Raw genomic sequence first — 23,707 nt, forward strand, 5'->3', positions numbered from 1 at the left:
GGGGTGGGGAAAGGGAGAGCATTACTGACTCCTGAGCAGGTGACTACCTCCAGCTTAGCCAAGGAGGCCTGTGTGGATGAGTGAATGATACATGAACCTTTCAGTGTGTGGGGGGAGAGCCTGAATGAATTGGTGCAGGAGTGAAAGTGTGCATTTCTAAATAAATGTGTGCTTGTGGAAGCAAGGGCCGAGGTGGGGCTGTGCTCGGAGGGAGATGTGCCAAGCTCCAGAAGGGCCTCCCAGATGGTCCGGGGGGAGAGCGGCCCCTCCAGGACAGATCGGAAGGATGAAGCTCTTTGAGGCAGGAAGGTGCCGACTGACAGGGATGGCAGATGGATTGGTGTGTGTGACTCAGTCAGGAGATGGTGACCTGGTCCTCAGATTCAGGGGTATATGAACCTTCAGGAAGGAGGGTGTGGCTCTGGGGGAACACAGCTGTCCTGGGTGTGGTGTTCCTGGAAGGTTTGGCGCGAAAGCCCTGAAGACGGTGGAGGGTCCCTGGGAAAAGCGGGCATTCTAATTCCCTAGGGCCTGAGGGGAGAGGAGGCTGCGGGGGAAGGAGGCAGAAATGGGTACCTGGAGGCTGGATGGGCAAGAAGAGCCCTCCTCTGTGAGGCCACTTCATTGGAAGCTGAGGGTGGTGATGCACCTTGCCAAAGTGACTCTTGCATCAGGTACACAGTCACCTTGGTGTGGCCACGCCCACTTACAGCCCTCCTCGCCTGGTTGCCCAGCAGCCTGGGTCTGGGGACTGACTGCCTGTCCCTCAGTGCTGCCTCTTGGACCAGTCAGGATTCCTGGTTTCCGTGGTAACGGGAAGCACGTCAGCAGTCTGGGCGCTCCCAGCCGGTCCTGGTGCTGCGGTTGCCGAGGAGACGCTGCAGCCTAGCTGGGCCCTGGCAGGTGAGGGGGGTTGGTGCTGGGAAGCCCCAAGCCCAGCCTTAGGCTTGCTGGGGCCCAGCCCCTGAAGCCCACTCTCCGCTTGAGCTGCTTGGCAGATTCTGGGCAGGGGCGGGATCCCTGGGAGCCTGGAAGCCACACCCTGTTTGCACGGAGAGCTCTAGGCTTTGCAGGGCCCCAGGTGGCTGGGGTGTTCCCAAGAGGCTGAACCTCCTGTCATCCCTAAGGCTGGGCTTGACTGTGGCACTGAGGTGACCGCTGCGGGGGGTGGGATGGAGAGTCAGGATTGGGGGAGGGGATCTAGGATCAGAAAGAAGAGATGTGAGCAGGGAAGGCTGGGGTCTCATGAGCCGCACCCTCCATCCCCACTCCAAGGGGGTTCCCTTCCTTTGTGGTCCCGGCCCCTCCCTGGTGAGCTCCAGGTTCAGGAGGATCCTGCCTGGCAGGCTCTCTGCCCTGGTGAGAAGTGGGCGGGATGAGCTCCTCTCTGCAGCCCAGCACCAGGCTGTGAGCCCAGCTGGCCGGGCTAGAGGGGCTGTGAGGAAGCAGGGTGGAGCAGGAGGGGCTGGGAAGGAGCGCCATGTTCTCCCAGGACTTTTTCGTGGCCATCCTCCTGCAGGACAGTAGCCCAGGTGAGGGACGGCACGGGCCTGGGCACCATCTGGGGCGGGGCTGGCAGGGAGCATGGACGTGGTGGAGGCGTGAGCTGGGCTGCGGGGCTGGAATGGTGTGGCTCTGCTCGGGGAGGGGAGGATATGTCATTGGTGTGCGCGTGTGCATGAAATGTCTGCATGTGTGTGTGGCAAGGGTCAAGGTGTGAGTGTCTGTGGTATCTGCACACATGTGGCAGAGGTTGACATATGTTGCGTGTCTGAATGTGCATTCACTGTGGGTGTGGTACCCACACATGTTTTGGGCGGCATTGTGGATGTGTGTGGCAGGGGCTAGAATATACATCTATGTGTGCGCACACCTTTGTGGATGATGGCTGCATTAGTGGATGGATGGAGTTGGTGTGTGTGTGTTTGTCCCTGCACATGTGTGTGCACTTGAACCAATACCTGTCATCTGTGTAGGTGTCTCCTGTGTGTGCACACCCTTGTGTTTGTGGGGGCTACACAGGTATGTAGTAGGGCTTGTATATGTTGTGTGTCTGTGTGCATGTGTGTGCAGAAGCTGGTAAGTGTGTGCACTTGAGATATGGATATGTGTGACAGGTCATTTGGGGTCACTCAACCTCCTTGCCTTCTCTCTGCCTCCCTCCTCCCTCTGTGTGGCCACATTAGCCAGGAGCGGGGCCCAGGAGGAGACCTGAGTCATGTCCCCTGCTGGTGGCCCCCCCATGCTGTGAGTCCAGACTTTAGGCTCTAGGTGGAAGCAGGAACCTTGTGTTGGAGCCCTTCCCCCACCCCTTCTCCACCACCAGGCCTCGTGAGGGGACTGTGCATAGCACCTATGATTCGCTTGTTAGGTAGGCAGACCCTCACCAAGACCCCCCCAACCCTGGCAGATTCCTTTTGGAACCCCAACGCCTTCGAGACGGATTCCGACCTGCCGGCTGGATGGATGAGGGTCCAGGACACCTCAGGAACCTACTATTGGCACATCCCAACGGGGACCACTCAGTGGGAGCCCCCGGGCCGGGCCTCACCATCACAGGGGAGCAGCCCCCAAGAGGAGTCCCAGGTGAAGCCCACAGGCCTGATGGTTCTGACCCGGGGTGGAGGGGGTTGCTGCTGGAGCAAGATGAGCCAGCCACTCCTTGCTCCCATTCCTGCTTCTAGCTCACCTGGACCGGCTTCACTCATGGAGAACGCTTTGAGGATGGAGAATTTTGGAAGGTGAGTGAGGGGACCTCCTTCACAATGGGGGAGCTGGAAATGGGGCATCATTTGGGTCCTGATTCCTCTCTCCCCTTCCCCAGGACGAGCCCAGTGAGGAGGCCCCGATGGACTTGGGGCTGAAGGACCCCGAGGAGGGAATGTTGCCTTTCCCAGCTCAGAGCCTCAGGTGAGTGGGCTGACTGTGGGATGGATCTGTCTGGAAGGGGCCTTGGGACAGCTCCCTTTTCGGGGGCCTGTACCAAGTGTTACCATCTGCCTCCAGCCCGGAGCCATTGCCCCAAGAGGAGGAGAAGCTGCCCCCACGGAATGCCAACCCAGGGATCAAGGTGTGTTCAAGGCAATGCCTGTTCCCAAGTTGGGCCCCCATGGACAGGAGAGCCCTCGGGTCAGGTTCTGGGGTCTCTCTGGTCTTAGTGCAGTTCCGCAGGTCCTGAGCTCTTGCACTCTCAGCACAGACCCTTGTGTCTGAGCGGGAGGCACTTCAGTTTATAACTCAGGCAGCCCCATGGCTTGGCAGGGGGTCCTTCCTGCCTAGGGGTCTCCTCTGAGACCATCAGCCCTCCTGCAGCTCTGTCCTGTTTGTAGAGCCTCTTACGTCCTCCCATCTGCCATGCTCTGAGTCAGGAACTCCTCTGGTCTCATCAGAGTACCCTGTGTCCTGGCTGGGGGCTCTTCCGGGTTTAGACCAGACCCTCTATCTCCCACCCCCTCTTTTGTGTCTGGCAGTGTTTCGCTGTGCGCTCCCTAGGCTGGGTGGAGATGACTGAGGAGGAGCTGGCCCCTGGCCGCAGCAGCGTGGCAGTCAACAATTGCATCCGTCAGCTCTCCTACCACAAAAACAATCTGCATGACCCCATGTCTGGGGGCTGGGGGGAGGTAAGCTGGCAGGGTGGCAGGGCGGCAGAGAAGTGCAGAAACTGGGAGAGCTGGGAGAACCAAGCTGCCCCTCTGCCAGGGCTGGGGAGGGATGTGCAGACCCACCAGGCAACAGTCTGCGAGATGGAAGTGTGACTCCTAATTGGGAGATGGTTGCCTAACAGCGTTGGGGTTGATAAAAGGAGTCAGGTTGGAGATGAAAGGTGTGAGCTTTGTTAGAGTTGAAGCCTGCAGGGTGGCTGGTCCCACACCAGCCCAGGCCTCTAGGGCAAGGGCCCTAGAGGGGTGGCTCACCTCCCTTGAGCTGGAAGTGGCAAAGATCAGCCACCTTCCTGGCTGGGGCACCGCTGAGCATCTGCTTCCTGGGTCTGCAGGGAAAGGACCTGCTGCTGCAGCTGGAGGATGAGACGCTGAAGCTGGTGGAGCCACATAGTCAGGCCCTGCTGCACGCCCAGCCCATCGTCAGCATCCGCGTGTGGGGCGTCGGGCGGGACAGCGGAAGGTGGGAGCAGGGCCGGGGCTCCGGGGTGGGGGCTCAGCCAGCAGTCAGAGCGAGGCCCTCCTCCCTAACTCTGTTGTTTGCCTCTCTTGTGCTGCCGGACCCAGAGAGAGGTACTATGCCTAATTTACCCTGACCGTTCCTCTCCCCACCCCGGGACCAGATGCCGCAAAGCACCCAAGTCTCCCTAGTCTGCCCCGCCCCTCCTTGCGTGCTGTGCTCGCCCACCCTCCTCGACCTCGGCATGCTTGCCTGTCTACCCTCCAGCCAGAAGGCAGTGCCCACAGGACAGCGACCCGAGGGCAGACGGATGGGGAGGGCGTGGGTGGGCGGGAGTGAGGCTCCGCACTGGAAGGCACTGGGAGACACTGAGGCGCCCCTCCCCCAACAGGGACTTTGCCTACGTAGCTCGCGATAAGCTGACCCAGATGCTCAAGTGCCACGTGTTTCGCTGTGAGGCACCCGCCAAGAACATCGCCACCAGCCTGCATGAGATCTGCTCTAAGGCACGGCCCCCTTCGCACCCTGGACTAGCTGCCACCTTTGCTCTACAAGGACGTGGGTGGGGTCACCGAATGGGGGTTGGGGGCTCCAGGGCGACGAAGCCTTGATGGACCCGCCCTCGCTCTTCCCCCTTCCCCACCCTTCCTCAGATCATGGCCGAAAGGCGCAATGCCCGCTGCTTGGTAAACGGACTCTCCTTGGACCACTCTAAACTTGTGGACGTCCCTTTCCAAGGTCAGTGTCACAACCCCGCCAGGTCTGTCTCAGTTCTGTTGGCAAAGTTGGGGGGACCCAAGAAGAGGCACGAGTTCCTGGGCAGAGTGATAGTAAAATGGAGACTCAGCACTTAACCTGGTAGTCCAGTGGTTAAGACTTCATACTTCTAATGCAGGGGGTGTGAGTTAGCTCCTTGGTTGGGGAGCTAAGATCCCGCATGCCATGCAGAGTGGCCAAAAAAAAAAGAAAAGTGGAGATTCAATTCTTGGAGAGGATAAGTGGAGGGACTTGGTTAAAGGGAGGCAGGGGAGGGGTGGAGGTAGGGCCTTAGCTGGATCAGTGTTCGGCTTATGTCCTGGTGGTGGGACTGGGAGAAGCAAGATCTGTCCCTGTGATTGATCCTCTTCTTTCCTCCTGCAGTGGAATTCCCAGCACCTAAGAATGAATTGGTACAAAAGTTCCAAGTCTATTACCTGGGGAATGTGCCTGTTGCTAAACCTGTTGGTATGTGTGTCCTTTTTCACCCAGGGACTACCACCTTGATCTCAAAGCCCTTCCCCCACCCTCCGCCTCCCCGTACCTCTTTTACCAGACCTTCCTCATGCTTGATGTCACCCTGCTCTTCAGAGTGCATCCCACCTTCTTTACCTCTGTCCCAGCTTCATTCTGTGTCCTAGCTTCCCCAAGTGTGAACCAGTGAACCAGGCATATAGGGAGACCCATTCTTGAATCCCCTGGAAAAGCTTTGGTTAGGTTGGGTGGTACGTCTTCGATAACTAAAACGCTGGAGCAGCCAGGAGCTGTGTTTGGTATTACAGCACCAATTATGGACTGTGATCATCTAAAAAGGAAGCAGTGAGCATATTTGTCAACATGCTTTGTGTTGGTAAAGTACTTCCGTATATGTCATTTAATTCTTGAGGATCGTGTGAGTTTTCGATTATGATGATACCCATTTTATAGTTAAGGAAACTGAGGGTAGAGACTATTAGGTTCACTCTGATATTTCTAGTACTTTAACAGTACCTGTTATTTACTTGTTCATTCACTTAGCAAATAACTATGAAGCCTACCAGGTACCAGGTCCTGAGAGAACAATGGCCACAGCCCTGCTTTCATGGAGGTCATAGGAGATTACGGAAGAAAAAAAAGAGGATTAAATCAAACAATCACATAAATAAATGTATAATTACAATTTGAGTCATTTTACTGAAAGAAAGTAGCAAGATGGTATGGAACTATGTAACAGAAGAGCTTCATTTAGTCTAGAAAGTCAGAAAATATTTGAGAAAGTGACATTTGAACTGAGATCAAAAAAGAAATAGGATCTAATGTGTCCAAATGGGATGGAGATAGGAATAAAGTAGGGAAAGATCACTCTAGGCAGAGTGAAGATTGGGTGTGAGGACCTATCATGAAAGACACTTCAGTATTTCAAAGGCATTGAGAAAAGCAGTGCCAGGTGAGGCTAGGAGCTCAGCAGTGGCCAGATCCTGCGGGACCTCATAGGCCATGTTTATGATTTGTTCTTAATCCTAAAGTGTTAAGAAGCTATCAGAGAATTTTCTGGAGCACACTTGGAATAATTATTTTAATTTTGTAAGGGCTTCCCTGGTGGCTTAGCTGGTAAAGAACTCTCCAGCCAAGGTGGAGATGCAAGAGATACAGGTTTGATCCCCGGGTTGGGAAGATCCCCTGGAGAAGGAAATGGCAACCCACTCTAGTATTCTTGCCTGGAAAATTTCATGGATTGAGGAGCCTGGGCTACAGTCCGTGGGGGTCACAGAGTTGGATACGACTAATCACACATGCACACACCTTGGTGATACCATGGAGAAGGATGTTCAGCAGGTGGAGGTGGACGTGGGGACCTCAGGAGGACCTTGCAGTAGTTGTGGCTGGTAATGAGAGTATCTTGCACTGTACTGGGGCTGAAGAGGAGTGTGTGGATTCAAGAGGTTATTAGATGATTAAAGTCAACATGCCTTGGTTGGATGTGGGGTGAGGGACAGAGGCATTAAGGTTGACCTCTGGCTTCCTGGCTTTTGGCACTAACTGGATAGTGATGCCATTCTCTAAAGGTAGTAGGTACTGGAAGAGGCCAGTTTTGGTTTGGAGATTTGAGTTCAATTCTCAGTTTGGTGCATGCTCAGTTTGGTGTGTCTTTGGGAAGGTGAATAGCAGACTCAAATTGGCAGCTGGATTCACAGAGGAAAGGACTGGGCTAGAGATACAAATGTGGGCATCGTTGGGTTAGAGAGGTAATCAAAGCCATGAGTCTGAAGAAGATTGACCCTGGAATGTGGGCAGCCACTGTGAGAAGGGATATTAGGCTAGGACAGCGGAGGAGCAGGTGTGAGGTGAGAGAAAAAGAGATGGCTTCAAGAAATGGTCAGGTGTCATGTCAAAAGACACTTGTGAAGAACTCAACGGTATTTGGTGAATGGATAAACAAACACACAAATGATAGAATGCTCAGGTGAGATAGCCCAAGAGATAGTGGACTGAGGACTCTCACCCTGGTCATCTTCAGTTCTCTGCTCTTCCCATTATACCATGCCGACTAATGATCAGCACCATTACATTCAGTGAGGGAACCCTTCTTAGGGTGAGGATTGAGCTGGGGTTGAAGGAAGGCCTGAATTTGCAGAAAGGAGTAGACTGGATTCAGTGGCACTGCTACTGTGGAGCTGGAGGTGAGAAGATCCTCGTGGGAGAGCAGGAAGGACTCGTGACTCCGCCCTTCCCTTTGTGCTATTTCCTCCTCCCTTTCACCCTCAAGTTCATGACTCTTCCAGTTATTGCATCACTCCCCTATCTACCTGCCATTCACATAGCTTCTCAGTACAATAAAGGAACTGTCTGCAGCCCTTGACGGATCCTCTGCTGTCCATCAGCTTAGTAGGTCTGCTCTGTTGAAGCCAAGAGTTTCACATGGTAGTCCTTAAACTCACTTCATGCTTTATTTATGCTCCGTTTTTAACCTGCACAAGTTTAATATTGGCCCCTCCTGAAGCTGCAGTATTCACTCGTTAATCATCCATCCATCAACAAATGACTACTGAGTGCTTGAATTGTGCCAGGCACTGGTCTAGGTTCTTGGCATATGTTAATAAACAAAACTGACCAAGATTCCTGCCTTTAAGTAGCTGACATTCTATTTAGAATAGATGGGCAATGAAATAAGTAAATTATGTAGTATCTTGGAAGGCTACAATTGAGACCTGAAGTGAAGAGGCTACTCATTAGAAAAGACCCTGATGCTGGGAAAGATTGAGGGCAGCAGAAGAAGGGAGTGACAGAGGATGAGATGGTTGGATAGCATCACCAATTCAGTGGACATGAGTTTGAGCAAACTCTGGGAGGTAGTGAAGGACTTAGTGACTGAACAAGGATAAGGGGGGTTGGGGGTTTGGGGCTGGGATCAGGGGGTAGGTTTCAGTCCTGAGCTGTTACCGAATGTGACAGACTCTTTCCAGGTCACCTAGTTGCACTGTTGTCCCCACCTCCATGCTGCTCCTCCCCACTCTGGGGCCAGGTGCCACTCCCATAGCTCCATCTGCTTATTAGGCAGTCTGACTTTGATGTCTGGTCTCCACATGACTGGCATCAGTGTCATTCACATCTGAGCCCTCTGCGGGCTGCCCTCACCCACCCACTCCTTCCTGTGTCATCACCCTTCTGTAGCTTCTGGGTTGCTGGGTTATTATACCAGTTTGGGTACGTTTGCCCATTTGCCTTTCTCAGACATCTGGAATTCCTTCAGTTGACAAGCCCTGTGCTAGGACTGGGGACACAGAAACTTGATTTCTGTCCTTGAGATGGCCATAGGCTAGTGTGAAGAAGTTCCTAGCAGTTACAAGATGTGCCAAGAGTTGTCTCAGCAACACCCTGTCTGCCTGCTTCAGGGAAGGCTTCCCAGACAGGAGAGCCTAGGTGAACCCTGATGCGTGAGAACTGGGAATTTCGCAGTCAAGAGGAGAGGAGCCCTCTAGAGGGAGGCTTTCCCTCAGTTACAGTCTGTCTCTCGAGGGCATCCTCTTCTTTTACTTTGTATTTCCCATCTGCCTAGCTGGGCATTTGCCAAGATTAGATGTTAATAATGCTACATAAGTCATTTGAAGCTCAGGGAGCTTAAAATATGAAGCTTGACAGGTCAGATGAGGCCAGTTCTTGGAGGACTTCATGTTTAGGAGAGAAGTTTAGCTTTGATCCAGTCAGAGGTAAGATGAGCAAGGCCAAGCTGAGGGAGGACTTTTGGGGAAGACGTTTTCTGCCCTCAAAGGGTCAACGTGTTCTGTTCCTAGTGGGATCCCAGAAGCACTGACAGGGGCAAGCAGGCCTGAGAGCGGACCAGTGTGTGCTTTTGCATCAGTCACTCTAATGTCTTCAGTACAACCACACACAGAGGACACAGGCAGCTCATGAGTAGTGCAGGGAGCAGAATCTATGCCCCATGCTGTGTGCTTCTGCCCTGGTTCTCTGCTGAGTACCAGTGGCAGTGGGATGCATGGGTGGAAATGTTATGGGTGGAAGTGATTAACGGCAGTTAGCATTAGGAGTTAACAGAAACATTGTTACAAGGGAAAGTTGATTGATCTAAAAGCCAGGAACCTTGGATTCCTTGGCTTTTGCATAAATCATAGAAATTACTGTGTGCGGTAAGATTTTGACAGCCCCTCTGGATCTGAGACTGGAACTATAGACAAGGGGCAGGGGAAAGGCCTGGCTAAGCACCCAGGCTCTGGAATCAGACTGCCTGTCTTCAGATCCTCATTTCTCAGTTGTGACCTAAGGTTAATTACCCGATTTCTCAATATAAGCTTCAGTTTCTTTATCTGTAAAATGGTGATAAAGGGATCTATTGTGAGATTGTGTATGACAGTGCACTATAATGACATAACGTGGTGTGACACATGAGATAACATTGCTCAAATGGAAATCTTAAACAAAACAAAACAAAACCAAACCAAAAGCAAAGCTTGGGTCTTGGGGTCTTAAAGACTGGCGAGAACTGGCCTATAGGGGCTGATTTAGGAGTTGTATGAAGCACTGCAATGTGTGAATGTGGAGAGCAAGGTATGGGGAGGATAGAGCTTTGGGGGTCAGTCTGCTTAGAAGGCTGGAGGAAGAGACAGAGTTGGTGAAGCAAAGCAAACTTAGAATTCAAGATGGAACAGACTAGAAAAGTGCCAGGTCACTGAAACCAAGGAGGAGTGCACCAAAGAAGGGTATCTGTACAGCCTAGTCCAGGGCTGTGGGCAGGTGAGGTAGGGGATGGGACAGAGACCCCAGGCTTGACTGGACGGAGCTGGACAGTCTAGCGTAGAGCTGGGGTGTCCTCTGTCTACCACCAGCAGTGCCATGTTCATGTCCTTATCTTTCAGGGGTAGACGTGATAAATGGGGCCCTGGAATCCGTCCTGTCCTCCAGTAGCCGTGAGCAGTGGACCCCAAGTCACGTCAGCGTGGCCCCGGCCACCCTCACCATCTTGCACCAGCAGGTAAAGACCTGGGTGGAGAAGGTATGGCAGGGCCCTGCCATGGAGGGGAGACGGAGTGAGGGGAAGGGCCACCAGGAAGATGGACGCACCCAGTGAAAGAGGGTCTGGCCATCCCTTTCCAACTGGTGCCCCTCCCCGCAGACGGAGGCAGTGCTGGGGGAGTGCCGGGTGCGCTTCCTGTCCTTCCTGGCCGTGGGCAGAGACGTCCACACGTTTGCATTCATCATGGCTGCCGGCCCAGCCTCCTTCTGCTGCCACATGTTCTGGTGCGAGCCCAACGCTGCCAGCCTCTCGGAGGCTGTGCAGGCTGCGTGCATGGTAAGTGGGGAGGGTGGCGGAGTGGTGGCGCCCAGCCCACCTGGGGCAGGCTGCGGCGTGACTGCTCCTCCTGCCTCTACAGCTCCGCTACCAGAAGTGTCTGGATGCCCGCTCCCAGGCCTCCACCTCCTGCCTCCCGGCGCCCCCAGCCGAGTCCGTTGCCCGGCGTGTGGGGTGGACCGTCCGCAGGGGCGTTCAGTCGCTGTGGGGCTCCCTCAAGCCTAAACGGCTGGGGGCCCACACCCCCTGAAGCCGTCCGTGCTCCCTCCACCTGCTTGCGTTGGGCCCCAGGGAACTCAAGGGTGCGGGGTGGGGAGGGGCGCTGCAGGCTATTATTAGACTTCAGGATCCCCCCCCCATTCCAGAGCTGCCCTCCCCAGTAGCTGGGGTTCCCTGCCGGGGGGCTGGGAAGGGAGATCTAATTCTGCAAGTGACAATATTGGATTGAGAGAAGAGGAGCAGGAAGAGGAAGCAAGGCCAGCCCCAGCTCTCCATCCCCACGTTTCAGGTGGAGCAGGAGGAACTGGTCAAGGCCAGGCCCCCTCTTCATAGGATCCTGCTGGGGCAGAAGGGGGGGATTGGTCCAGGCATGGGTCCTCTCCCCTCTGCTCTGTGGGCACCTCTGCTGTACTGATATCACTAATAAAGTCTGCCCTGCTGAGCTGTGTGCTTTGCTGTGCCCGCAACACACCGTCACTCCAAGAACCCTCCTCCTTCTGTTAGGATCTTGTTCCCAGGGCCCCCTTGCCCTCTCTGCCTCAAAAAAAGAAATTGGGACAGTCACAGCAGGGTCTCAAGTCCGAGTCCTTTGTATTTATTTTAACAGCCTGGCAACCAGGCAGCAGCAGCAGCAGTACAGGGTTCCTGGCTGACCAGCACAGGCCTGGGGCGACAACTTCTGTCTGGTCTGCCCAGGTCAGTGCCAACTTAGACCTCTGCTCCATGGCCACAAAAGGACAGCAGCCTCAGAGCAGCCAACCCCCCTCCCATATTTTGCTAAACCAGCCCCAGGAAAGGAGGTCTTGTTTTCGAGGTGTGCTTGGGCCCAGAGATGGGCCCTTCCACCAGACATTCTTCTCCTCACAGTGGCCCTCTGGGTTTTTCACTCCTTTCCTACCACAAGCACTTTCCCACTTGTGGGCCCCAGGGGTGTTAGCACAACAATGGCCTTGACCACAGGCTCTGGACATCGGGGAGGCTCGAATCTGGCACCAGGTGGCGACACAGAGCAGGGCTGTCTGAGCGGGCGGAGAGCTGGGCGCAGAGGGTAGCAAGGCGGCAGGGTGTGCCGCAGGGCTCCGAGGGCGGGTGGCCCTTATGGTAGAGAAACCAGAAGGTCTGGAAAAGCTGTGTGTCCCTCCGCATGCGGTACACCAGGTCGTGCCAGGCGGTGGGCAGCGCGTCGGGCAGCCCATAGGTTTCCCGAGCCCTATAGAGGAGGTGCCAGTGTGGCGTGGCTCCAGGCTCATTCGCCTCCGTCAGGTTCAGGATGTAGGTCTCATGGTCCAGGACCACGTGAGAGCTCCCGGAGTAGTTGCCGTCTATTTGGTAGACGCGGTACCCTGCAAGGAGGGAGGGCTGACTGGAGATGAAGAGGGCAAGGCCACTCCAGCAGGGAGGCGCAGCTTGTCCCCTGGGCGGCCCTGGCTCCAGCTCGCCTTCCTCTCTCCCAACCACCTCTTTCATCCCAACAATTTGCTTCCGCCTCACTCACCAGGATTAAGGCCGATGTAGGTGGTGGCACTGGGTGCCAGGAAGGCTACAGACAGTGGCCGGCTGAGGGTCTCTTCGTCATAGAAGACCTCAAACTCATCCACGTGGGTGTGACCGAAGAACTGACCAGCCAGGGTGTTCTCATACCTGGCCAGAAGACACGAATCACATTCAGAAGATTCTAGTGAGGGGGAGAAGAGGATCTGAGGAGGAGATGGTGCTTTCTTTGTGCATCCAGTTCAAGGAAGAAGCCTCCCCACCCCATGGGGCAGTGGGGGATGGTGAGATGCCCAAGGGAATTTCTGACCTTTAGACTCTTGAAAACCACTCCCGCCTGTAACACACCTCCCTCCTACCTTTCCACAATTCTGTAATAATTCCAGCTCCAGCTCTTCAGGCAGTGCCCTGGGGGAATGTGGCCAATTATGTGCACCTGTGAGGAGGGTTAAGGAAGGTTATAAGGAGAAGAGGGGTTCAGGCAGCACTAGCCAGGATAGCAGGTGTTCATGTCTCCTACAAGGGCTGGCATTCTTGGCCAGAGAGAGGGGGAGCAAGTGAAAGGACTTTCTAAGGGTGACAGTTGAGCTGAATTCCCCAAGGAACACTGTTGTTGTGAGTGCCAGAAAAATAGAGCTTCTCTGCCTACAAGTGCTCTAGCACAAGACAGGAGTCTGCTCGGGAAGGGCCTGCTCTTCCCTCCCACCCCTGGCACCTGCCCACCTGCTGGGTTCCCACCACCCTCTCACTTTGTCTCCTCGGTCCTCAGCAGCCTGAAGCTCCCCCACCAGCCACTGGAGCTGTCCAGCAGGATCTGTGGAGTTGATCAAGAGCCAGAAGTTCTCACGGGAACAAAAATTCATGTTGAGAGAGATGAGGCGGAGGCCAGGGCGTGGGGAAAGGGCATAGAATCCTCCAATTCTGAAACAAAGCGAACACGGGTCAGCATGCATTCATAGTCTTGGCCCTATGTGCCTAGTCCTGTGCAAGGAACCTGGGTGAAGGGAAGAGGCACCCAGGATGATCCCTACCCTCATGCTCACATTCTGGCTGAAGGTCAGACAGCACTGACTAGAGGGCCCATGGGACCGGAGAGTGGCTCAGAGGACCAGAGGCTCTAGGAGCTCAGAGGAGACAGAATGTGGGCTAGAACAGGAAGCAAAGCTCGTCCAGAGAGAAAAGGACCCAGCCTACCTAGGTGAGTTGGAAAAGTTGGGATGTTAAAGGGGGAAGGCATCTTAGAGAGGGCCAACATGAGCAAACACATAGACTGCCATGCAGAAGGGGTGCTGCTAGCATTGCGGAGGAGGGTGCCTGGAGATAAGTGTGGAAATGGAAAGTGGGGTCAGACTGGAAGGGGAGTGAAGCGAGCTGAGGGCTCAGGCAGAGCACTCAGGCGTAATGCCAGTTCCCCACTCCCTTTGCTTTCATCCACCTTTCTCCTCCCTCCCTGGGTTTCCGTGGCTCTCAAATACCTGAGGGTGCGAAGGGCTTCAGCTGGCAGCCAGGGCTCCCATGCCTCGGCCATCGCCTCATAGAGCCAGTGGGAAGACTGGTTGCCCTTTATGAAGGGGGGAGGGAAGCTGTTGACGGGTGTGCTCTCGTGGTTGCCCACGGCAGGGTACACCGGCATGGTCCCCAAGAACTTCTTCACAAGGGCTGTGACGGTGGTCAGCGCCCGCAGCTGGTCCTGACGAGACTGCTGCCAGACGTTGTGAGCAGGGATGTCTCCTGTCCAGTACACCATATCAAAAGGGCCGACGGGGCCCAGCCCACTCAACAGGCTCTCCAGGGTCCGCAGGGGCAAGTCACACTTGCTATACTCGCCCCAGTACCCAGCACCGGGCTGGGAGGCAGGCGGTGGGCCAGAATCCCGGCGGCAACACAGTGGGTTCTCACAGTTGGGGTCTGTGCCCTCCAGGTAGTCATGATCCCAGTGCAGGTCAGTGAGGAAGAGGACGCGGCTGACAGGGGAGCCTGGGGCTGGGGGCTTGGGCGGCTGGGGGGGTGGCTTTGGCACGGCCGGCAGAGAGATGTTCCAAGAGGAGAAGATGTCCCAGTGCCCACAGGAAGAGCCCAGCAGCAGACCACAGGCCTCTGATGGGCTCAGCACTGAGCGTGTCCACACCTCCACCATGTCGTCCTCGAAGAGCTGGACGGCTGACTGGCACACGGCAGGCGGCGCAATCTTCAGTAACATGCACAGCTTGATGGCCACGGAGCCCACCCAGGCCACACTGGCCTGATTCTGCCATGGGAAAACCAGTGGTGAGGAGTCAGAGACAGAGCTCAGGGACCAGGCCACCCTGGATACGAAAGACCCTTTGGGCTTCCATACCCACAGTGGGGCTGGAATAGACTCCACCATGGTGAAGAGATATCAGCTCACACCTGTCTCCCACAGACATTGCCCTGTGACTCAAGCAGCACCAGGCCAGTACTTCCTTTTAAGCTCAGTGGCAGTTCAGGCCTTTGCTGGCCTGGCTGACTTTCTCAGGCACTGTCTGCTGAGTGCCCTGAAATTTGGACTGGGCAAAATGACAGACTAACCAGGATTTGGGGACACACGTGAGGATAGGGCCTTGATTCCTCAAGGAACCACACCAACCCCAACCAACTAGCTCTCATCATAACCCCATGAGGGACAGTCAAGGCAGCCCAGACCCAACTAGTCCCACATCTCTGGATATTCCTTAATTCAGGTTCCCTTTGGGTAGTAGCTAGCCCTAGGCATAGTGCTGCAGGTGCTAGGTGTAAGGTGGAGGGGATTCAGTCAGGCACACCAAGGTGGGGGTCCCACCCTTACCAGCTGCTGGCCCTCCTACAAGTCACTTCAGCTCTGGGGCCTCTATTCATGTGTAAAGCAGAGATAACAGTAATGAAACCACCTAGCAGGCTACATTTAACCTGCATTAAACTTGCACTGTTTCCTTACTTCACAAGATCACAGTGCAGGTGGTGGTGGTGGTGGTGGTGTGCAGCCAAAGAAGGGCAAATTCAGCAAAGTCTTGTGGAAGACAGCCTCTCCATCAGGGATGCTCTTGGAAACCCCAGAGCACCGGCCTTAGCCCCAGCCCCTATCCCCAGCGCGCCTTTCTGGCCTGTCTCCCAACAGCCCCTGTAGCGCTCACCCTCAGCCCGAAGTCGATGGCGGTGAACAGTCCTTTGCAGGTTGGGCAGGTGAGGTTCCACCAGCCAAAGGCCTCCTGGAGCTGGGGCACTATGCGAATAAACTTGGCGGGATGGCCTCGGGCAGGAAGAGGATGGGCCTCCGCAGGGGACCAGAGGACCAGGGAGTCGGGCAGTGCCAGCGCCAGCGCCAAGCCCAACCACAGGAGCCTCAGGCAGGGGGCCCCCAAGGACCAGACCGATGTCTGCTCCCGGCCCGACCTGGGGCGGCCCTGGCCGGGAGACACTCCACGGCGGGGCATCGCCCGGCTTCCTAGACTAGGCTGGTTCGCCTGCCCGGCCCCGGCTGGTGTAGGCCCCAGTAGGCTCTCGGGATCCCAGGCGGTGCCAGGGACACCGATTACCCCCCGCGCAGTCGGCTGACTGCTCCGAGAAAAGCCACAAAGCAGCTCCACCCCTTCCTCTTTCTGGGTTCCGCAGCAGCTGATCGCGGTGGCTGGAAGCCAGGGCGCAGCTAGGGAGGCGGAGTGGACGCGGAGTGGGCGGGGCGCGCCTGGGACCAGCCCAGGCTCCCGCCCGCGATCCCACCCAGGCCTGGCCTGCGGCGAGAGGCCGCTGTCGCCGCTCAGCCCTTGTTGGAGCTCATCTAGTGTGGCTGGTGAGAGTCTTCTCCGACGCCCCTTAGGCAACTCCTCTCACTCAAATTCCTGGGATAGCTAACTGCCAGGCCCACTGGGCTGTAGACCGGAAGCGGAGTGGGCAAGAGCTGGTGTTGGTGGCAGGGAGCACAGCGAGGCAGGGATGCTTACACTGTGTTTGTTACCTCTCTGCCCAGAAGGTGCCAATCGTCAGTTTCCTATGTTCTGCCACTGGTCCCTGCACCCGTGAGTCGCCCTATCTTTTTGACTCAGACTTCTCTAAGTGGAAGGGACCCTAGGCTTATCCATGCCTTCATTTTATGGATGAGGAAAGGGAGGCTCAGAGACGGTGAAGTGGCTAGTTGAGTTGAGTTGAGTTCAGTCACTCAGTCTTGTCGAACTCATTTTCAGTAACATGGATGCATCTAGAGATTATTATACTAAATGAAGTAGCTCAGAAAGACGCAGCAACCTGTGGCTAAGAACAGATTAAAGACCATACAGCCAGGAACATGAATTAGAACTTGGGTCTTCCACCTTCCTATATCCTTGATGGTGAAAGCTATCATTTACCAAGTGCTGTAGGATGTCCCAGGCACTGAAACAGGCATTTTATAATGACTAATCCTCAGTTCTAACAACAACTCTAAAAAGTTAGTATAATATTGTTATTACCTCCATCTTACAGATGGGGAAACTGAGGCACAGGGCAGTTAAGTGGCAGAACAGTGATTAAAACCTGAACTGTATCTCAGTGTCTCTCCAGATCCACAGAACTATCAAATTCCTGTCAGTTCTTGCCTTTGAGAAATTTTTCTTAAAAAAAAAAAAAATTTCATTTATTTTTATTTTTGGTTGTGCTGGGCTTTCTTTAGTTGTGGCGAGTTGGGGCTACTCTTTGATGTGGTGCTCGGGCTCTAGGCCTGCTGGCTTCAGTAGCTGCAGCACACAGATTCAGTAGTTTTGGCTCATGGACTCTAGAGTGTAGGCTCGGCAGTTGTGGCACTCCAGCCCAGTTGCTCTGCTGCATATGGAATCCTTCTGGACCAGGGATTGAACACGTGTCCCCTGCATTAGCAGGTGGATTCCTATCCACTGTACCACTTCGAACTCTTGAGAATTTTTTTCCAAGTGACCCTTGCCCCCAAGTTCTATGAGCATCATATTAGATAGAGTAATTATAGTATAATAGGAAATACATTTGGTCTTGTCTCCCGTTTCTGGCACAGAGCTCCTGAAACCTTTTGAATTTTCTGATAGGAGTGTCTTTTGTTATTTTTACAAGCCCCTTTCAATCACACCTGAATTTATGTTAATAGGTGAATTAAGGTGAGGCCCCTAAATAGCCTCAGGATGGGGCTGATCACTGGGAAGAACTAGTGATCAGAGTGAGATGTTTTGGTCTCACTCTCAGTCTCCAGATTGGGGAAGAGGGCTGGGGATTGAGCTCTATAAAAACTCTCAGAGCGCTTCTGGGTTGGTGAACAATCGAGGTGTTGAGAGGGTGGTATACCTGCAGAGGGCATGGAAGTTCTATGGCAGTCCCCCTCGCATGCTTTGCCCTATGCGTCTCTTTCATTTGGCCATTCCTCAATTGTACCCTCAGTATTAATCAGAACATGTAAGAAGGTATTTTCCTGAGTTCTGGAAACTGTTCTAGCAAATTATCAAACCTGAGTAGAAGGTCATAGAACCCTAGAATTCACAGCTGGTTGGTCATAAGTATAAGTGGCAATCTGAGACATTTTGTAAGCAGGTAGGGAAGGGAGCTCCCAGAAGGAGAGAATCAGATATAGCTTTTAGACATAAGAGAAGCCATTTTAGATCTAAGCCATTTTGTGATCTAGCCTGACAATGTCTGCCCTCGAACAGGTCTTGTGCTGTGTGCTCAGTTGTGTCCAGCTGTTTGTGACCCCATGGACTAGTCCACCAGGCTCCTCTGTCCATGGGGATTCTCCAGGCAAGAATACTGGAGTGGATTGCCATTTCCTTCTCCAGGGGATCTTCTTGACCCAGGGATTGACTGCATGTCTCCTGCATTGACAGGCAGATTCTTTACCTGCTGAGCCACCTGGGAAGCCTCCAATAAAGATCTTAAGGGAAAAAAATAACAAGACTTTTCAAGCAAGAGAAGTAACCAAAGCAAGGGTAATAAATCAGTTGTAAAGACTCTCAGTTCTGTTTCAGTGGTAAATGTTAGCCTGAAGCACTTTCTTGAGCTGTTTTTCAGAATTTAAACCCTTTCTCTGAGTGAGTACCCAATTCCTAGATCAACTGGAACCTAAAGGATGCTGCTGCTGACTTTTTCTGACCCTTGGGACTTCAATCAACTAAAGCTGGAACTCTGTCAAGCTCTGCTTCTATTCTCTGCAGAATTCTCCTGCTCAAGCCCCTTCTTGTATATGTATGCATCCTTAGCTTAAAACTTCCCCAATTTTGCTGTTAAGGGATACTGCTGAGAGAATCCTTTCCTAGGCAGGTTGATAGGAAGTCTAGGGGTCCCCAAGGAGAGAGTGGTCTGGAATTCTCAAGGAGGAAGAAAGGACAAACTTTTTTTTCTTTTCTCTCTACATTCCTTAGGATTATATAACAACAATGTATCCTGCCTGAGGACAGTCTCTGGATTAAACCTTCTGGCTAATCCTGTTACCTTAAAATGTAAATTATGGGAGTAGGTCTGGTGAGGTCTTTACAACCTCCAGACATTCTTTTGATTCATTGGAGAGTATATAACTCCACTGCTAACACTAGTAAGGGGGTACTCTTTCTGCCCCTTTCTGATGCCTATGTCAGAAACTTTCTCTATCTCCTTTTACTTTAATAAAATTTTATTACACAAAAGCTCTGAGCGATCAAGCCTCGTCTCTGACCCTGGATTGAATTCTTCTCTTTCAGAGGCCAAGAATCCTGGCATCTTTTCATGGTTCAGCAACAACCTTTCACTACTTTGGGAATGATTCCTGATGTTCATCTTACTTGTTACAAGTAATAAATTTTCTTTTTTTCTCCTAATCTCTGTCTCCTTTGCATCTTTTGGCTTGACACCCACAAATAGCTGAACTGAGTTTTCTGGTAACATTGTGACTGGCTATGTTGCAGGAAGGGGAACTTCTTACAGGGCCTGAGAGTGGGCTGTTGCCTAACATTCTGAAAAGAATTGTTGGAGGAAACACACATACTGACAAAGCAAGAAGAGGTGGGGAAGGGGTGCCTAGGTGGAGAGCAGTAGGATAAGGGAACCCAGGAGAATTGCTCTGCCACGTGGCCCGCCATCTCATTTTGTGGTAAGTGGGTTACTTTCCAGGTTGTCTCTGGACAATCATTCTGACTCAGGGTCTTTCCTGGTGGCATGTGCATCCCTCAGCCAAGATGGATTCCATTGAGAAGAATTCTGGGAGATTGGTAGGACATTGGGACTGGAGTCTCTTCTCTCCCTTTGACCTTTCTTGAATTCTTCTAATTGGTGGTAGCTTTTTAGTTCTGCATTCCTTACCAGGACTTCCTGTTGTTAAGATAACTCATGCAAGTGGTTACTATCTTGCCTGGCCAGGGCAGGTGGTTTCAGTCAGTGTTTCCCTAACATCTGGAGTGGGGACAATCTTGTGGGACTGACCCGTTTAATCTGTGGGACCCGATCCTAACTCCAGGTAGATAGTATCATAATTTAGTTGAATTGTTGTAAAATTAGTTGGTGTTGGAGAATTGGTTGGTGTCAGAGAAAACTCTTCCAGAATTGGTGTCAGAAGTACAATTTGCTAGCTTGGCCCTAGCTCATGGAATCTCGTGATCCAGGAAGAGGTAGAATGGAAGAGCAGAGGACGAAGAACCTTAGATTTCTGGGTGGCCACATAGTCACCCATGCTATGAAACAGCAGCTGTGCTGTAATCAATTACCAAAGGTAAATGTTACCAATGGAATTTAGAGATAGATCCAACTCCTGGGGCATTGTTCACTAGAATCTTGAGGAAATGGAAACTAGTAAGAAAAAAGCAAACTACACAATCTCTTGGTTATTGATATCTGTAGTAGCTGAAATGAAATAAGAGAGTGCTGGATTGGACCTTGATTGGTTAGAGCTTCAGCTACTAGCCCCAAAACCACCAGCAAAGGGAAAATATTATGTGGTGACAACAGAGAGTAAGACTCTGGTCACCAAGAAGATAGTCTGTGTTGGGAGAAGACGAAACCAAGAAACTACTAAAACCAGGGGATATAATGTGAAGAAATTGTTTTATTTTATAGATTAGTATCATCAGCTTCCTAAATAGCCTTCACTGAAATGCATTGTGAGAATGACTAATTTGGGGATAGTATTTTTTTAAATGCTACAGAATGGAAGAGCATGTTCAGGTTGTTACAGGACCTATAGTTTACTATGGAACAGTCACCGGTGGTTAGACGTGATCCAGACACACAGTAAGTTGTTCCTGAGGAAATGGCCAGCCTGCTGCATTGGATAAAAGCCACTGTAAGGTCTGTTTACCCTGGTAAGGGTAACTATTCAGCAACCCCCATTAAATGTCAAATGGAACACATCAGATAAAGAAGCTGATCTGCTTCATGTGCAGGCCATGTGGGATGGATTTTATGATGACCAGGATATTCACTCCCCTGATCTTGAGTGACCTCGGCCTGCAGCAGCTTAGAGTGGGGCTTTGGTTTCCAGCCAGAGATTGAGGCCGGGTCGCAGTGGTAAGAGCACTGAATCCTAACCACTAGACCAGTGATCAGTGACAAGGCCCTGGCTCTTCAGCTTTGCAGAAAAGAATTAGCACAAAAATGGAAAGTAGTGACACCAATAAAGTATTTATTAGGGGGGAAAAGGTACAGTACACGAGGAAAGATATGGGAGGACTCAGAGAGAGAGAGTCTCTGAGTTGCACCCTCGTGGGTTTGAATTACTTTTATGGGGCGTTTCTTCCGGGTTTCCTTTGGCCAATCATTTTGATTTGACTGGTTCTGAGTCTATATCTGTTTTACCTCAGGAGTCTCCCATATGTGTATACTCATCTCTTAGCCAAGATGGATTCTAGTCAAGAGTCTTACGGGTAATTGACATTAATTACTATGAAGTGACGTCCCCTCCCTGTTTGACCTCCAAGGAGCCGTTCTGTGCATATGTAGTCGGGGAGGTCTCCTTGATTTTGAGAATGAGGAATATGTGGTCTTTTATCTCTTACCTGGGCAGGGCCCAGACTCCTCCATCATCCTGTTTTCATGGAGTTTCTGTTCACAGAAGGTAAGTTATTCAGCCAGCAGCCCCTCCATGTCCTGCCTCACCCTAACTATGCCCAGTACCCAGGACACGGTAAATGCTATGGTTAAGCAGGCTCCTTTTGCATGGACACCACTGTTGCATTGACACCCCTTGTAACTTTACTGCTACATAATCAATCACCAGTCCAAGAAATCTTGATGGATCTGTTGTCTTCCCTTCTCATCCATGTTACAGATGGTAATAAAACCATCATATTAATTAATAAGAGAATGGGGAGATGTGGATGGGAGAATCAAGGGACTCATCCCAACAGGGTGGATATCCTTAGATGGTTATCAAGAAAGGGAGTCCAAGTAGTAGTTTCTCCTTACCTGTTTCTGCTCTGAGTCTCTGTCCTTACTTACAAAGGACACTGATGACCCTTAGGGCCCACATTCTATCTGTTCTCCAAGACCTTATTTTCTAAGGTCTTGTAAGCAAAAAATGTTATATATCATTCCAGATCTACAAGGTTCATGTACCGCAGTTGCCTATGTAGTTAAGATGCATATCTAAAGAATAATTTCAATGAGTCCAGATTCTTGCATCTTCCCATACATGGAAAAGAACTAAAGTAACTTGAAATACCTGTTCTTTGTGATTAGCAGCAACTCTTTGATGTTCAACCAAATGTTTGTTTTCTCAGCAAAAACCTCATATATAGTCTTGTTCCTCCCTAACCTCTTTGAAGCAGTTCCTCAGAACTATTTGAGACACTGACTCCTGGGCTATAGCCCTCAGTTTAGTCAGTTCAGTCACTCAGTCATGTCCGACTCTTTGTGACCCCATGGACTGCAGCACACCAGGCTTCCCTGTCCATCACCAACTCCCGGAGCTTACTCAAACTCATGTCCATCGAGTCAGTGATGCCATCCAACCATCTCATCCTCTGTCATCCCCTTCTTCTCCTGCCTTCAATCTTTCCCAGCATCAGGGTCTTTTCTAGTGAGTCAATTATTTGCATCAGATGGCCAAAGTATTGGAGTTTCAGCTTCAGCATCAGTCCTTCCAATGAATATTCAGTGATTTCCTTTAGGATAGACTGGCTGGATCTTCTTGCAGTCCAAGGGACTCTCAAGAGTCTTCTCCAGCACCACAGTTCAAAAACATCAATTCTTTGGTGCTCAGCTCTTTTTATAGTCCAACTCTCACATCCATACATGGCTACTGGAAAAACCATAGGTTTCACTAGATGGACCTTTTTGGCAAAGTAATGTCTCCGCTTTTTAAAATGCTGTCCAGGTTGGTCATAGCCTTTCTTCCAAGGAGCAAGTGTCTTTTAATTTCATGGCTGCAATCACCATCTGCAGTCATTTTGGAGCTCAAAAAAACAAAGTCTCTCACTGTTTCCATTGTTTCCCCATCTATTTGCCATGAAGTGATGGGACCGGATGCCATGATTTTAGTTTTCTGAATGTTGAGTTTTAAGTCAACTTTTTCACTCTCCTCTTTCACTTTCATCAAGAGGCTCTTTAGTCCTCAGAAAGATTCCCAATTAAACTTAACTCACAAATTTACATTGTGTGTTTTTCTTTCAGTTGACAATTTTATCTTTCACTTGTGTCCCATCTCCTTAATAACATCATTTTTGATCACGCCCTCCTTTTTCATTTGCCCAGTCCCCTTTTTCACAGTGATTTCACTTATATTGTTGCTTTTGATAGAACCATCACTTGCTACGTATTTAACATCTTTATTCTTATGGACAGATGGTCAAAAACCTCTCTTCCCCTGATATGGATGACATCGTTCTCCAGAAATCAAATTTGGAGAAAGATTAACATGCAAGAGATTTGGGAATTCCCTGGTCATCCAGGGGTTAAGACTCTGCCCTTTCACTGTTGTGGGCCTGAGTTGAGGCCCCGGTGGGGGAAAGAAGATCCCATGGCAAAAACAAAAACAAAAATGAAACAAACCAACAAAATAATGCAAGAGGTTTATTAGGAGATGCTCTGTGGAAAGAAAGGGAAGGTATCAGCATTGGGCAGAGGGACAAGTTGAGCTGTGATGCTGTCTCCATAGAGGCTTAAGTGGGTTTCCTGGGAGTTTTGAAACTGAGATGACCCTTAAGAGTTGTTCTGAAATAGGGTGAGGGGCTTGCTTCATTTGGGGAAATCCCAGTAGCTGATCCCAGAACAGCAACTGATACCCATCATTTTCCTCTTCTATACCTTCTAGATTTCCTTCACCCCTAGCTAGCACCTCTGCTGATTTCAACGGCTTACCTGATGGTGTGACCCAGACTTTTCCCTTCAGAGATCTGAGCTCCAGTATCCATGCTCTCCTTGAGTCAGAGCTGCTGCACTTGTCAT

At 51.7% G+C, this 23,707-nt stretch overlaps 2 protein-coding genes across 15 annotated transcripts in view; one reads left to right on the forward strand and one right to left on the reverse strand.

Moving 5' to 3' along the window:
• The window catches only part of APBB1 (amyloid beta precursor protein binding family B member 1), a 22,851-nt gene extending 11,530 nt beyond the window's left edge, over positions 1-11,321 (forward strand). For 11 of the 13 annotated variants that reach the window (XM_081540940.1, XM_081540939.1, XM_081540937.1 and 8 more), the window contains 12 exons: positions 2,411-2,586; positions 2,685-2,741; positions 2,825-2,910; positions 3,007-3,070; positions 3,471-3,620; positions 3,995-4,122; positions 4,511-4,625; positions 4,773-4,857; positions 5,260-5,343; positions 10,227-10,342; positions 10,484-10,660; positions 10,743-11,321. In XM_081540940.1, coding sequence (XP_081397066.1) covers positions 2,411-2,586; positions 2,685-2,741; positions 2,825-2,910; positions 3,007-3,070; positions 3,471-3,620; positions 3,995-4,122; positions 4,511-4,625; positions 4,773-4,857; positions 5,260-5,343; positions 10,227-10,342; positions 10,484-10,660; positions 10,743-10,910 — 1,406 coding nt within the window. In that variant the 3' untranslated portion in view covers positions 10,911-11,321. Of the gene's footprint in view, positions 1-2,410; positions 2,587-2,684; positions 2,742-2,824; positions 2,911-3,006; positions 3,071-3,470; positions 3,621-3,994; positions 4,123-4,226; positions 4,233-4,510; positions 4,626-4,772; positions 4,858-5,259; positions 5,344-10,226; positions 10,343-10,483; positions 10,661-10,742 lie in introns of all 13 variants that reach the window. The other 2 variants (XM_081540948.1, XM_081540949.1) reach the window with 2 other exon arrangements.
• A 132-nt stretch (positions 11,322-11,453) lies between these two features.
• Positions 11,454-15,939, reverse strand: SMPD1 (sphingomyelin phosphodiesterase 1). 2 transcript variants are annotated; one of them, XM_081540952.1, is made up of 6 exons: positions 15,502-15,939; positions 13,846-14,618; positions 13,120-13,291; positions 12,730-12,806; positions 12,375-12,520; positions 11,454-12,222 (listed from the first exon to the last, which is right to left on the reverse strand). In XM_081540952.1, the coding sequence occupies exons 1-6, from the start codon at positions 15,799-15,801 to the stop codon at positions 11,813-11,815; spliced, it is 1,878 nt and encodes a 625-aa protein (XP_081397078.1). In that variant the 5' UTR covers positions 15,802-15,939; the 3' UTR covers positions 11,454-11,812. The 2 variants fall into 2 exon arrangements, with proteins under 2 accessions (XP_081397078.1, XP_081397079.1); XM_081540953.1 differs by lacking the exon at positions 13,120-13,291 and having other exon boundaries at positions 13,806-14,618.
• Between the last annotated feature and the right edge of the window lie 7,768 nt (positions 15,940-23,707).

This window comes from Giraffa tippelskirchi, chromosome 11, assembly GCF_054371585.1.
Source record: "Giraffa tippelskirchi isolate mGirTip1 chromosome 11, T2T-mGirTip1v1.2.pri, whole genome shotgun sequence".
In the NCBI taxonomy this organism is placed as follows: Eukaryota; Metazoa; Chordata; class Mammalia; order Artiodactyla; family Giraffidae; genus Giraffa; species Giraffa tippelskirchi.

Bases quoted from the DNA above. Each gene is read 5' to 3' on its own strand.
- SMPD1 (XM_081540952.1), bottom strand. From the start codon at position 15,801: ATGCCCCGCCGTGGAGTGTCTCCCGGCCAGGGCCGCCCCAGGTCGGGC. The intron at 13,292-13,845 runs GTATTTGAGAGC...GCTTTGTTTCAG, and splicing joins GAAGCCCTTCGCACCCTCAG to AATTGGAGGATTCTATGCCC. The intron at 12,521-12,729 runs GTAGGAGGGAGG...TCTTCTGGCCAG, and splicing joins TATTACAGAATTGTGGAAAG to GTATGAGAACACCCTGGCTG.